This window comes from Muntiacus reevesi, chromosome 18, assembly GCF_963930625.1.
Source record: "Muntiacus reevesi chromosome 18, mMunRee1.1, whole genome shotgun sequence".
Lineage (NCBI taxonomy): Eukaryota > Metazoa > Chordata > Mammalia > Artiodactyla > Cervidae > Muntiacus > Muntiacus reevesi.
In genome coordinates this window covers 20193708-20206943 of record NC_089266.1, presented here as the reverse complement: position 1 = coordinate 20206943, position 13236 = coordinate 20193708, and the positions used below count along the sequence as shown (strand labels likewise).

The following is a 13236-nucleotide window of genomic DNA, read 5'->3' as shown; positions in this document are numbered from 1 at the left end:
CTTCCCCTCCCTCTAGGCGCCGCTGCCGCCGCCGCCTCTCTGTTCCAAACCCAGTAGCTTTCCGCTTGTCTCAGCGCCGCCTCGGTCCCCCCACCTCCCCACGGGCCAGGTTCTTTCCCTAGGGCTCGCCCGGAGCCCGCCACGTGGCCCCGCACGGGGAGGGGCCGCCAGCGACACCCTCACTCCGCTCCGCTGCCCTCCTCCGGGTGGGGAGCGGCCCACGCGTGTCTCTCCCGCAGAGAATTTGGGACACGCCCACCCGAGGCCGAAGCGCCAAGGGATGGGGCGGGGCTTGAATGATAGACACGCCCATCTTCCGGGGTGGCCACGCCCCACGCGTGTTTCCCTGGCGGCTCCCTGTGTCTCCTCCCCTCGGGTTCCCCCGCTAGCCGCCCACGCTGGGACTCGTGTCTGGTTCACAGTGCCGCCTGCTGGAGTCGGGATATCTCGCAGCAATCTCAGCTTCCTGCGCTCCAGTATGAGACAGCAGAGTTAAAGAGGTTAGTTTTGCCGGTGGAGGATTGATGAGAGGGCAGGAAACTCAAATGCTAGAATATTTAACCGTCACCTGTGTCTTAGTTTGCATACGGCACCCTGGCGTACTCTGCCTCTAACCTCAGCAGGATGGATGAAAAGAGCTCTGGAGTCCACTGGTTAGAAATCCCAGCTCTGCCGCTTATTAATTGTGTGACTCAGCCTCCAGCAGCATCACTTTCTTCACCTGTCAAATGGAGCTAATAATTTTTACCTCGTATGGTTGTGTGAATTTAATAGCATAATGCATATCGTTGGCACACAGTGTGTTGGAGAGCAATTGCCTCCTTATTCACCCCCTCTTCCTATCATTCTGATTTAACCCTCTTTCTCTTTGCAACCATTCAAGTGGAAAAGAGGTTGGAGGTAAATTTGGGGCTGAGAAAGATGGTTTCAAGGTGAGCAGTCAGTTTGTAAATCCCCAAAGTGCACCGGTGGACTTTGTTTTCCATCTTCCCCCAAACAGTGCAGCAAGAAGGACCCGGGTAAGACCAGACACAGGACTTTTTTCACTATGGAAGCAGAAAATTACTGTGGCATCTGTGTGTGGTGGCTTAGGGTGGCTGTTTCCTGGGAAAAAGAAAAAAACAAAAAACAAAAACAGCTAAAGCCAGTGACAAAGGGAAGATGGGCTGGGGAGAGGGCCGGCCAGTGCTCCTCACCCTCACCCCAAAGTCTGAGCTGGGCATTATCTGGGACATTATATGCTAAAAAGTGCCACATCTTTCTGTATCTCTACTTTTGGGTTTTAGTTTCTTAGGGCTGCTTTATTTATTTATTTTTGTTTTGGGAATAAACCTTATATTTTATTTTATTTATATTTTAATAAGCCTTATATTTAATAACAGGCTTATATTAATAAGGAAGTTGTAAATATAATATAGAGAGTTCTTGTATCAGTTCAAATCAGTCACTCTCTTAGGGCTGCTTTAACAAAGTACCACAAGCTGGGTGACTTAAACAACAGAAATCTGTTGTTTTCGTTCTGGAGGCTGAAAGTCTAAGACCAAAATGACTGCAGGGTTGGCTCCTTTTGAAGGCTGTGGGGGAATATTTGTTGCATGCCTGTTTTCTAGCTTCTGGTGGCTTATTGGCACTTTTTAGCTTGTAAATGCATCACCCATCTCTGCCTTCATGCTCACATGGATTCTCCTTGTGTGCATTTGTGTCCAAATCCCTTTATATAAGGACACGTCATATTGGATTAGAGGCTCACCCTACTCCCATATGATAGAATTTTTTTTCCCCCCAGTATGACTGAATTTTAACTAATTTCATCCTCAAAGACTCTATTTCCAAATAAGGCCATGTTCTGAAGTGCTGGGGGTTAGGACTTCAAATGTAAATGGAGAAGGGGGAGGGGTTGCACAATTCAACTTGTCACAGGTGTGTTCCGTTTAAATTGCTGGAAAAAATCTTGCCTCATCCCTGCTTAAGAACTTCTCCTGACTCTCAGCTACCTACAGAATCAAGTGCAAAGCCTGATGATCTGTGAGGGCTTTCACAATCCGGGCTGCACAAAGCCTAACCGCCTCCCCTTCAGTGCCTCACCAAACCCCAAACGCCCTATCCCATACTGTAGCCCTCCGGAAGATTCCTGTTGAACCTCATATTCCCTGCCTCTTCGGCGGGCGCGGCTCCCTCCTTCCCAGCCGCGTTTCGCTCCTCTGCTTGCACTTTCCTCCGCGTCTCTCAGGAAGGGCCTGGCGATTCAGAATGACTGGCGGAGCACCGAGGACCGAGTCTGCACCCACTCTCCCCTCCTAGCACTCACATATGCGGTTCTCTCCGTACTCCAGGGTGTTGCACAGTTTCTTGCTCTAAGAGCGCCCACCCGAGAGTGGTTCAAAGACTCTCAAACCAGAGCAGCATCGAAACATGTAAATTATCTAGGGTGAAACAGACGACCAGTCCATGTTGGATGCATGAGACAAGTGCTCGGGGCCTGGTGCACTGGGAAGACCCAGAGGGATCGGGTGGAGAGGGAGGTGGGAGGGGGGATCGGGATGGGGAATACATGTAAATCCATGGCTGATCCATGTCAATGTATGACAAAAACCACTACAATATTGTAAAGTAATTAGCCTCCAACTAATAAAAATAAAATTAAAAAAGACTCTCAAATCGAACTCCAGGTGGTCCGGCTCTTTACGGTTCGAAAGACTCTCACGCCCCCTGGAGGGCGGGACGCGACGGCACAGGCACAGGCAGCAGCCACACTAACAGAGGGAGACTTTATTCCCCTTTTTCCTGCGAGCTGACACTTCTTTATTTTTTCCCCTGCGGCGGTGAGGGAGGGGCCAGGGTAGGGCCAGGACTGGACCCGAGCGAGAGCTCAGACCCCGGACCGTCCCCCAGGTGCCACGGACGAGGCGGGCTCAGAGGGACACCGGCGGCCGGAGCAGGGGCGCAGCGGTGGCTCTGCGCCTGCGCGGCGGCCCATGGTCAGGATGCCGGCCGCGTGGTTGCCGCTGGCCTGCAGGAGGCGCTGCAGCCGGCCCTGCAGGCCCGGGGGCCCGGGCCGCCGCTTGCCCAGCGTGAGGATGCCGGCCGCGTGATTGCCGGCGCCGTGCAGCAGCTCGTAGAGGCGGCAGGAGCACGTCTTCTGACGGCAGCAGTCGGGCAGGGGCTGCGCGGCCGCCCCGGGTGAGAGCAGCGCGGGCGGCAGCAACAGTAGCAGGAGCAGCAGCGTCACGGTGGCCCAGGAGACCTAAGGAAGGCGGAGACCGGGCGCTGAGGGTCGCTCGCATTCCAGCCCCCACGTCCGGGTCCTGCCCTGCTGACTCCGCGCCCCCTCGTGGCCGGCGCTTCTCACTCGCTGTCGCCTGGCCTTCCTGCCTCGGCTCAAAGCTGTCTGAAGTGCTCTGTCTGACACGACTGAGCGATTGAACTGACTGACTGACCTTAAGATCCAGAAGAGCATCTCCTCCAGTAAGCTCTTTGAAACCCCCTGGGCAGAATGAATCTCTCTCTCCTCTGGGTGTCCTTAGTCCCTTGTAGCCTCATTAGAGCGCTGACCACTCCATTTGAAACAGGCATGTCTGAATCTGCCCCAGAAGTTTATGGAGACTTTGCTCAGGGAAACAGAAGCCCCATTTATCCTCTCCTCTTCCCCACAGAGGGCAAACACGGGAAAATCAAGGACTGGCAGGATCCAGATTGTTGTTTTGACTGCCTGCTTCCTTGCAGGGAAAACGATTCTGTGGGTTTGGACCCGTTTCCTACCATTTCATGGGGCACAACGTCCTCACTTGGAAACTGGGTATTAAGTAATTCCTACTGTGCAGGGCTGCTGGGAGGATGAGCTAAGATGACAGGTGCAAGTTGCACCTGAAACATACTAAAAGCTCAATAAACCTGAACTCTTAGGAAAACAGGGCACAGTCCAGTGTTAGCTAAGGCAGATTCTCTGTCAAGGGTCCACCCTGTACCCTGCCTCAGAACCCATATCGGAAAAGACACTTTCAACCTTCCTTCTAGCTCCCTGAGCAATCATTCTCACTGTCTCCGGCCTCATTGCCCCCAAGTCACCCCTTCATCCCTGGGTCTTTACCTTTGTAGAGGAAGGATTCATGGTGTCTGGAGCTCAGAGTGGGGTAGCCAGGAAAGGTGTCTTCTGCAGTGGTCCGAATAGCCAGGAACTTTGAGGCTGTCAACTGCAACCCACTAGCAGGAGCCTGGGGTTTATAGTGCTCAGAGGAGGTAGGCGGGAAGGGGGGGAGAGATGGGTGCTTGCATCTACTCCGGGAACAGACAAAGGAAAATCTAAGATTAGCCTTCTGCAGGAGTGCCGTCTCCAGGCTGGGCCCCAGGAATGACCGCCAAGGCGATCAGAGTCTTGAGTTGGATCTCTGTGCCCCTGGTCCCCCGCCTTGTTTGTCTGCCTGCTTCCTGGAGATGGGGCGGTCTCCGGGCACTAATGAGGCCACCTTGCTCCTAGGAATCTGGGAGCACAAAAGAGGTCTTGCCTGGGGCTGGCGTGGGACAATGCATAGGGGGAGCTGCTAATTAAGGGCAGGAAAGGAGGCAGTGGTGAGACCTACTCTCCATAGGATGTGTGTGTCTGGGGGAGGGCAGCCAGGCAACAGCCTCTCCCCCCTGCTCCTGTCTCTACCCCTGGGGCCTTTAAGCTTCAGGGCCTTCTTCCTCTGTGGAAAAGGTGTTTTAGCTGACTTTCCCTCCCCTCTGGCTCTTCTTCCTTCTGCCCCTTCCACCAACTTCCAAGATGGAGAACCTTGAAAAGCCACTCCTGGGCAGTGGAGGACACCAGCCAAAACTGATGTTATCCTTCCATCTCCCCAGCTTCCTGCCTGGTTGGGCTGCCTCAACGGGATGGCTGGAGTCCCATCCCACCATTGGCAGGAGGAGAGCCACCGTGGGGAGAAGAACATGTGCCATCTCTAGGCTGGAGTTTCTCTTATCTAGGGCACTGTCTACTGAACACTGGTTCCGAGCCAGGCACTGCTCTGGGCGCTGAAGCGACAGTGTGCATAGGACACGGCCTGGTTTTCATTTTTAAAAAACCATAATTTATTATTATTATTTATTCATTGGCTGCACTGGGGCTTCCCAGGTGGCACTGTGGCACAGAATCTGCCTGCCAGTGCAGGAGACACGGGTTGGATCCCTGGGTCGGGAACAATCCCTGGAGTAGGAAGTGGCAACAGCCCACTCCAGTATTCTTGCCTGGAAAATTCCATGGCCAGAGGAGCCTGGTGAACTACAGTCCATGGGGTCGCAAAGAGTCAGACTCAGTGACTAAGCACGCATAGGCTGCACCGGGTCTTCATTGCTGCGCATGGGCTTTCTATAGTTGAGTGCTGGGCGGTGGGCTACTCTTTGTCTCTTCATTGCGGTGCTTGGGCTTCTCATTTCGGTGACTTCTCTTGTTGCAGAGCATGGGCTGTAGGCCTGTGGGTTTCAGTAGCTGCAACTTGCAGGCTCAATAGTGGTGGTTCATGGGCTTAGTTACTCTGCTGCATGTGAAATCTTCCTGCACCAGGGATTGAACCCATGTCCTCTGCATTGGCAGACAGAGTCTTAATCACTGGACCACCAGGGAAGCCCTGGCCCAGTTTTTCTGGGAGGTGACCCAGCAAAAGTATAGCTCAATGGAGAGAGGACTCTGCAAAAGCCTCGCGTGAAAAGTCGGTTTCCATCAAGTAAGCTTGGGAGAGAATGCTTTCCCCAGAAGGGACAGCCAGAGCAGAGACCTAGAGGTGACCGTACTTAACTCATGCAGGAAGCAGGGTGTGGTCCACTGATCACAACTTCTCTTAGAAGAGAAAGGTGGCTGGACAGGTAAGTGAGGTCAGAGTGGGTCAAAGGGTCTTATCAGCTAAGCTGATTAGTCTTGATCCCACAGGTGCTGGGGGGCTATGGGAGGATTTTAGCTTTAGTAAGGAGTCATGAGCTGAGGTGGGGGCCAGGAAGGTGGGGGTAGGGGCCTGGATTTGGGGTGTGGAATCCAGAAGTGGAAAATTCTTAAAGAGATGAGAATACCAGACCACCTCACCTGCCTCCTGAGAAATGTGTATGCAGGTCAAGAAGCAACAGTTAGAGAACTGGACATGGAACAACAGACTGGTTCCAAATTAGGAAAGAGTACGTGGAGGCTGTATATTGTCACTCTGCTTATTTAACTTCTATGCAGAGTATATCATGCAAAATGCCAGGCTAGATGCAGTACAAGCTGGAATCAAGATTGTCGGGAGAAATTAATAATCCCAGATATGCAGATGACACCACCCTTATGGCAGAAAGCAAAGAGGAACTAACGAGCCTCTTGAAAGTGAAAGAGGAGAGTGAAAAAGCTGGCTTAAAACTCAACATTCAAAAAACTAATATCATGGCATCCAGTCCCATCACTTTATGGCAAATAGATGGGGAAACAATGGAAACAGTGACAGACTTTATTTTCTTGGGCTCCAAAATCACTACAGATGGTGACTGAAGTCATGAAATTAAAAGATGCTTGCTTCTTGGAAGAAAAGCTATGACAAACCTAGACAGCATATTAAAAAGCAGAGATATTACTTTGCCAACAAAGGTCTGTCTAGTCAAAGCTACGGTTTTTGCAGCAGTCATGTATGGATGTGAGAGTTGGATCATAAAGAAAGCTGAGCACCAAAGAATTGATGCTTTTGAACTGTGGTATTGGAGAAGACTCTTGAGAGTCCCTTGGACTGCAAGGAGATCCAACCAGTCAATCCTAAAGGAAATCAGTCCTGAATATTCATTGGAAGGACTGATGCTAAAGCTGAAACTCCAATACTTTGGCCACCTGATGCGAAGAACTGACTCACTGGAAACTACTCTGATGCTGGGAAAGATTAAAGACAGGAGGAGAAGGGGAAGACAGAAGATGAGATGGTTGGATGGCATCACCGACTCGATAGACATGAGTTTGAGCAAGTTCCAGGAGTTGGCGATGGACATGGAAGCCTGGTATGCTGCAGTCCATGGGGTTGCAAAGAGTTGGACACAACTGAGCGACCAAACTGAACTGAACTGATTCAGAAGTAGTAATTCAGAGTCAGAATCTGAGGCTTGGACTTCCCTGGTGGTCCAGTGACTAAACTGCACTCCTAATGCAGGGGGCCCCGGGTTCAGTCCCTGCTCAGGGAACTAGACCCCACATGCTGCAACTAAGACCCAGCCCAGACAAATAAATAAATAAATATTAAAACAAACAAATGAACAAAAAATCTGAGGTTTGGCAGCTGATTGGGATTAGGTGCCGCGTTATTTAGGAGGCGCTGTGAGGTTTGGACAAGACTCAACGACCCTGCTGAAACTGAAGGCCAGCCTGTTTCCCCTGAGGTAGGATGGACAGTCAACCCAGATGGTCTCTGGGGCTGCTTCCTGCAGTGATTCTTTATGATTTGCAGTAGAGGTCCTGCCCATGGTAGTGATCTGTGGGTTTGGGGCCAGAAAGGGGGACTTGTGCTAAGCCTGGGCAAGGGGAGTTGGGGAGCAGCCCCTCCGCACTTAGGGAAGGTTTGGGATGGGGAGAGGTCGAGGGAGGGGGTGCGGTGTCTCCGAGATTGACCTAGGTTGTGGTAAGGGTCCCCCAGGTCTCCGAGGGCACACACTCAGGGCCCGCCCCAGCTTGGAGCAGAAGTCGCAGGGAAAGCCCTGGTGTCCAGAACTGAAGCCAAGAGGGCAATCCAGGCTGCAGCAGAAGCAGAGTGAATGGGGCCCCCGGTTTCCCCAAAAGCAGACCCCGAGCCAAGATTCTGGGTGTAAGAAGTTTATTTGGCAGGTGACCCTAGAAAGCATGTGGGAGGAGGGACCCGAGAGACAGGAGGAAAACCAGTAAGAATCGTGTTAATGAGAAAGTTACCACTGCGGGCAATTGGTGGAGCCCCTCGGAGGGAGATGCTATAGAATACACTTCAGAGCTGTTCTGCTGAGGGACGACAGAGCTGAGGTCTGCGGTCACCAGCCCCTGCTCCATGCCAAATGAGGGTCACTCCTGGGAGCCTGAACTTCCAACACTTCCAGCCTGCCTGGTGAAACACAGGCATTGCCAGCAGGGATTGGAACTCCTGTGTCCTCTAGGGTGGGCTGGGAGCTCCGGGTGTGGCGCTGCTGGTGTCTGCTCTGTCCTTGAAGTCAACTCCTCGGAACTGATGGACTAGCTCAGGCAACCCTAAGGGCAGCAGCTCTTATGGGCAGCTGGCAGCTCGCACATGAAGACCCTGGCCAAGGGCTCCACATCCAGAGGGGCCCCAGAGGAAAGAGCGAGGCAGCCCATGGGGGTGAGCGGGGCTGGGGGCAGGCCTCAGCTCAGGACACCACCCTCCTCTGCAGGCACTGGGCCAGGGGCCTGTGCCTGAGGACCCGGGGCATCTCAGGAGGGAAAGGGGCCGAGGGGCAGGCAGCGAGGGCTACCCGCAGTTCCCTGAAGGCCCCCTGCCCCACCAGGTGGACTTGGGCAGGGCCCATGCTGCCCCGGAACCGCAGGTACTTGTAGCGAGTGGAGGTCTCCTGAAGGCAGTGGTCAAGCTGGGAACAGAATGGCTCAAGTGAGGCTGGTGTGAGGCTGGGCGGCATGTGGGTGAGGCGCGCACGGCTGTGCCCGGGGTGTGCGTGGCTAGAAGTTTCATGTGTACAGGTGTGTCTGTGGGGCTCAACCCTCCCTTCCCAGAGCTCCAGGGAGGGTCTCCTCCCGTCCCCCACCTCCCCACGACACACGGGGCAGTGTGCAGAGTGAGGGGGGCATTCAGTCGTGTCCTGTCCCTGTCTCCCATTTACCTTGTCTCGATTTTCCTCTGACAAGTTCCTCAGCCCCTTCAGTGCCACAAATACCTCATAGTGGGGAGCAGAGCCCTCAGCGGAATCTGTGGACAAACCGTCCATTACGGACACATGTTTTGTGAATGGGGCATCTTCGAAAGCCCAAGCCCGCTGCCCCTACTCCGAGGTTCACAGGGGAGAGAAGGAGTTTCTTGGCAAGGAGTGGGATAAATGGAGAGGAAATGGGTAGAGACTGCAGCAGGACGGATGGGGGTTAGATATGCGGAAGGACTTTTGTTAGGATCAGCAGAAAAGGCTGGGTCTTTCCTCCTTCCTAGAAGTCTCCCAGCGGGATGGGTACGGGTGATGGATAATCAGCCAGTGGAAAAGCTTACCCAGAATCCTACTCTCCACCCAGCCATGGTCCAACAGCTTGGCCCCCGGCCACTGCCCCACGGCCCGGCCCAGGGCCTCAGAGAACACATCCTCACCAGTGTCTTCACCTCGAACACTCAGGGTCTGGCCCAGCCTAGGGAGAAGGAAGCAGGAGGCAGAGGAACCCAGGGCACAAGCATGGTCCCTCAGTGACCCGGGGGGTCCCTTACCTGCAGATGAATTTGACGACCGGACACTGATTGTAGACACCCACTACCTGTACCACATCACCGAGCCGGCACCTGATGGAGAGGAAGTGGGGACGAGGTCAGGCCCAAGGGCCCATTAATTTCAACAGCATGCCGGGGGCCTTCAATTGGGTTCACCTCAGGAGGCCTGAGGTGGCGGATGGGGAGAAGTGGGCGGGCAGATGGTCACCTGGTGAGGCTGGCGTGGTTGGTCAACACCAGCTCATACTCCTTGCCCTTCTGGGCCTCAGCCAGCAGGACAGTGGGGGTAGCCTCTTCCCGAGTTTCTTCCTTGAGTGGGAGCAGCTCAATAAAGGGGGCTCCAGGGGGCAGAAGGTACAGGCCATGGGGCTGCTCTGGCCACAGACTCAGGCCCAACACCCCTGTGGGGAGCAAGCAGCCTCTTCATCTGCTAGGCAATCGGCCAGGCCCCAACCCTCTGAGCATCTGATCCCCCTGCTGCCCCTCCACTCCATCCTTCCCGGCTCCCCCAGGCTCAGCCCTCTGCTTCTAAGGCCCTAAGAGGCAGTGGTTCTGGAGGTGATGGACCTGGAGAAAATGTTGGTGTGGTTTAAATTTGTGTAAGTCTCTTAACCTCTCTGAGCCTCAGTTTTTTCATCTGTAAAATGGAGCTGCTGGTGTTGGGGAGGAATCAATGAGATGACTATATAGGGCTTGCTGCAGTTCATGGGGTCGCAAAAACTCAAACACAACTTAGCAACTGAATGACAACTTGGCAGCTAGCTGTGTGCCCCTCACCACCCTTGAGTCTTGCTGACCTCCAGAAGCAGCGTAAGCGGGTGAGAAGAAGGTGAGCCCTTGGCACCACAAGGCCCCCAGGGCGGCCACAGCCTCAGCCTGGCCTCCTGCGTCCAGAGTCACCACCACCTGCAGTTTTGGCCAGAGCCGAAGGGCCAGTCCTCGGGTTCCCTGCTCCAGGGCCTCCCGCAGCTCGGCTGCCCGTCTGGGGAGAGGTGCTCCTGGGTTCCCAGCAGCGATGGCCTCAGCCAGCTCTTCCCCGTGGGCCTCCAGGTCCAAGAAGACATCTAGGAGCTCTGCGGCCGTCCCAGCTTCCAGAGCCCGCAGCCCTGGGGACCTCAGTGCCTCCAGCAGCAGGACCCTTGGGTCCTTAGTTCCAGTGGGGCTCACCTGGCCCAGGGCATGCCAAGGCCAGGGGAGGGGGTGGGGCCAAGGGGAGGAAGCAGTCACACGGGCCGTGCCTCCTGGAGCCAGCACTTCCGGGTAGGCCTTGTTTAGGGCGGCCAGACCCAGCAGGGTGGCCTGGAGAGAGACAAGAGGCAGTGTTGGCCCTGGGCCTGAGCCAGACTCTGAGCCCCCAGATATTTTCTTTTTTTTTTTGGTCACCAGGGATCGAACCCACACCCTCTGCACTGAAAGCGGGGAGTCTTAGCCACTGGACCATCACGGAAGTCCCCCAGTTTTGTTTTGAGGTTTTTGTTGCTGTTGCTGCTGTTTACTTTTTTCCCATCCTGATGGGAGGCTTTGGCTGCACTTAGGGACCTCTGATGGGGTTGGGTTCCAGCATTCCCCGTTTACCTGCAGAGAGGCCTCTCCATGGTACCGGTTTGAGGTGGGGGGCAAGGGCTGCCCCCCACTTTCTTCCTCCTGGGCCTGGCTGGCTTTGGTCAGAGGGAGATGATTCCGGAAGGTGCTTATATCTGTAGCCCCCAAAACATCATAAAATCCCCATGAAGCCACAGAGTTTCCCAAGGGTTCAGGCCAGACTGGTGAGACCCTCAAGGAAGGAATCCAGAACAGGCCTGAGGGGAGAGAGGCTATCAGGGGCCAGGATGGTAAAATTCATCTTGAACAATCTGGCCTGGGTAGGTTCTCTGGGTCAGACCTCTCTCTCTGCTGGCAGTAGAAGGGGAAAGGTCTTTGGGTTCTGGAATCTGACTCTCCTGTGGGGTTTCTCTCTCTTTGGGCCACGTCCCCAGACCCTGGGAAACACACCTGTGCTTCCTCTGAGGGTACAGCGGGGACCCTGGGCTCCATGCAGGCACCGCCTCAGGGCCTGCTGCTGGCTCTGGCCCGCGTGCAGCGTGCTCTGCGCTAGTCTCTTCTGCTGCCAGGTGGCTGCCCAGCACAGGGCCCCCCACGCCACACGGTGCTGGAGGCGCACAAGCCTGGCATCCCAGGACCGCGGCCGCCACAGGAGTACGGCCAGTGGCAGCAGCAGCAACAGAGACAGCAGCAGCAGCAGCATCTCCAAGCAGCTCCTGGAAGGAGGAAGGCCTCCAAGTACTGGTACTGCAGGGAGGAGCGGAAACCCATTTCCTCCCCTCACTCTGCCGAGACCAGGAAAATCAAGTTCAAAGGGAAGCTGGGGAAGAAGCCTGGACCCCTGTCACCTGCGTGATGTGGTGGAGACAACGGCAAGGCTTTGGGGTCACACTGACCTGAGTTCAGATCCTGGCTCTGCCCCTGGTTAGCTGTCTGGCCCTGGGGCACTCAGTCAGCTGCTTTGAGCTCCATACCCTTGCCCATCTGAAAAATGGGAATAATGATACCCCTGAGAAGGAGCACAGAGGGCACAGCAGAGCACCTGGCACAGAGCAGTTACTTAACTGATGACAGGTCTGGTCTACTCCCGAGAGGCTCTGCTCTGTCCAGGATCCACCCTGTCCCAGCATCGTGTCCCTTCCCCATCACTCCACCCCCCCACAAGCCCTGAGCCCCTAGCAGTGGTTCCACGTCCCACAGGCACCTGTCACAGCCCACTTGTGCCTCTGCCCGGCACCCAGTGGCCCCTCAAGGCTCCGGAACAGCCTCAGTACACAGCTAGCCAGAAAGATGGAGCCCAGGCTTTAAAGGGAAGTCCGGCCCCTGGGTCTGAGGGAGGAGCTGGAGGCGGGGCAGGGAGAGCTCTTAAAGGGACAGGTTGCCTAAGGGCCGGGGTGCTGGGAGGTGGCCCAAGCCTGCAGGTGGAGGGAAGATGTAGCCAGAGTAAAGTGGTCCATAGGGTTGCAAAGAATCGGACATGACTGAAGTGACTTAGCATGCAGAGTGGTCCTCAGTGCCGGTGAAGGAAGAGAAAACTGAGTGCAGAAAAGTGTCTCAGATCAGCTTGAGCGGGGAGTGGGGCACATCCCACCCTGGAGCAGGTGCAAACTTGAGCACTGTCAAAAAGCAACATTTTTCCAATCTAGAATTGCCCTCCACAAAGGTAGTAGAGAAAGAAAATCCTTTTGTTATTGGATAAACATTAAAGCAGCCTGTGATGCATCACAGGCGAACTAATGGGACCATGAAGACAGAAAAGAATCTCACTCCCCCCCTTTTCTTTTGTAGTTATAATTTATTAACTTGTCATCCTGATTTTGTATGGGCTTCCTTTCTTTTTTCATTTTATTACCTTTTTATTTTTAGCTTTAAAAATATTTAATTGGAGTATAATTACTTTACAATGTTATGTTAGTTTCTACTGTACAACAAAGTGAGTCAGCTATATGGACACATATGCCCCCTCCCTGTCGAGCCTCCCTCCCTTCCCCCAACTCACCCCTCTAGGTCATCACTGAGCACCAAGGTGAGCTCCCTGTGCCAAATAGCAGCTTCTCACTATCTGTTTTACACATAGTAGTGTATATATGTTGGGCTTCCCAGGTGGCGCTAGTAGTAAAGAACCTGCCTGACCATGCAGGAGACATAAGAGACATGGGTTCGATTCCTGGGTCAGGAAGAACTCCTGGAGGAGGTCATGGCAACCCACTCCAGCATGTTTGCCTGGAGAATCCCATGATCAGAGGAGCCTGGTGGGCTTCAGTCCATGGGCTCACAAAGAGTCGGACATGACTGACATGACTTAGCATGCACG

At 54.3% G+C, this 13236-nt stretch overlaps 2 protein-coding genes across 3 annotated transcripts; both read right to left on the bottom strand.

Moving 5' to 3' along the window:
* Positions 1 to 2869: 2869 nt before the first annotated feature.
* HCRT (hypocretin neuropeptide precursor) lies at positions 2870 to 4250 on the bottom strand. The gene is made up of 2 exons (XM_065911043.1): positions 4088 to 4250; positions 2870 to 3244 (listed from the first exon to the last, which is right to left on the bottom strand). Exons 1-2 carry the CDS (start codon positions 4106 to 4108, stop codon positions 2870 to 2872), a joined length of 396 nt encoding a protein of 131 aa, XP_065767115.1. The 5' UTR covers positions 4109 to 4250.
* Positions 4251 to 7770: 3520 nt separating this feature from the next.
* Positions 7771 to 12223, bottom strand: GHDC (GH3 domain containing). Of its 2 annotated transcripts, none has more exons than XM_065909276.1 (10): positions 12127 to 12223; positions 11819 to 11906; positions 11373 to 11638; positions 10956 to 11077; positions 10178 to 10679; positions 9589 to 9781; positions 9381 to 9452; positions 9171 to 9304; positions 8794 to 8879; positions 7771 to 8544 (listed from the first exon to the last, which is right to left on the bottom strand). In XM_065909276.1, exons 3-10 carry the CDS (start codon positions 11623 to 11625, stop codon positions 8326 to 8328), a joined length of 1581 nt encoding a protein of 526 aa, XP_065765348.1. In that variant the 5' UTR covers positions 11626 to 11638; positions 11819 to 11906; positions 12127 to 12223; the 3' UTR covers positions 7771 to 8325. The 2 variants fall into 2 exon arrangements, with proteins under 2 accessions (XP_065765348.1, XP_065765349.1); XM_065909277.1 differs by having other exon boundaries at positions 8405 to 8544; positions 8794 to 8892; positions 9173 to 9304.
* Between the last annotated feature and the right edge of the window lie 1013 nt (positions 12224 to 13236).

Excerpts from the sequence above, each read along its gene's own strand:
- HCRT (XM_065911043.1), bottom strand. The coding sequence starts at position 4,108 with ATGAATCCTTCCTCTACAAAG. Across the intron at positions 3,245-4,087 it reads TGAATCCTTCCTCTACAAAG|GTCTCCTGGGCCACCGTGAC; the intron begins GTAAAGACCCAG and ends CGCCTTCCTTAG.
- GHDC (XM_065909276.1), bottom strand. The coding sequence starts at position 11,625 with ATGCTGCTGCTGCTGCTGTCTCTGTTGCTGCTGCTGCCACTGGCCGTA. Across the intron at positions 11,078-11,372 it reads TACCCTCAGAGGAAGCACAG|ATATAAGCACCTTCCGGAAT; the intron begins GTGTGTTTCCCA and ends TGGGGGCTACAG. Across the intron at positions 9,453-9,588 it reads AACCACGCCAGCCTCACCAG|GTGCCGGCTCGGTGATGTGG; the intron begins GTGACCATCTGC and ends CCTCTCCATCAG.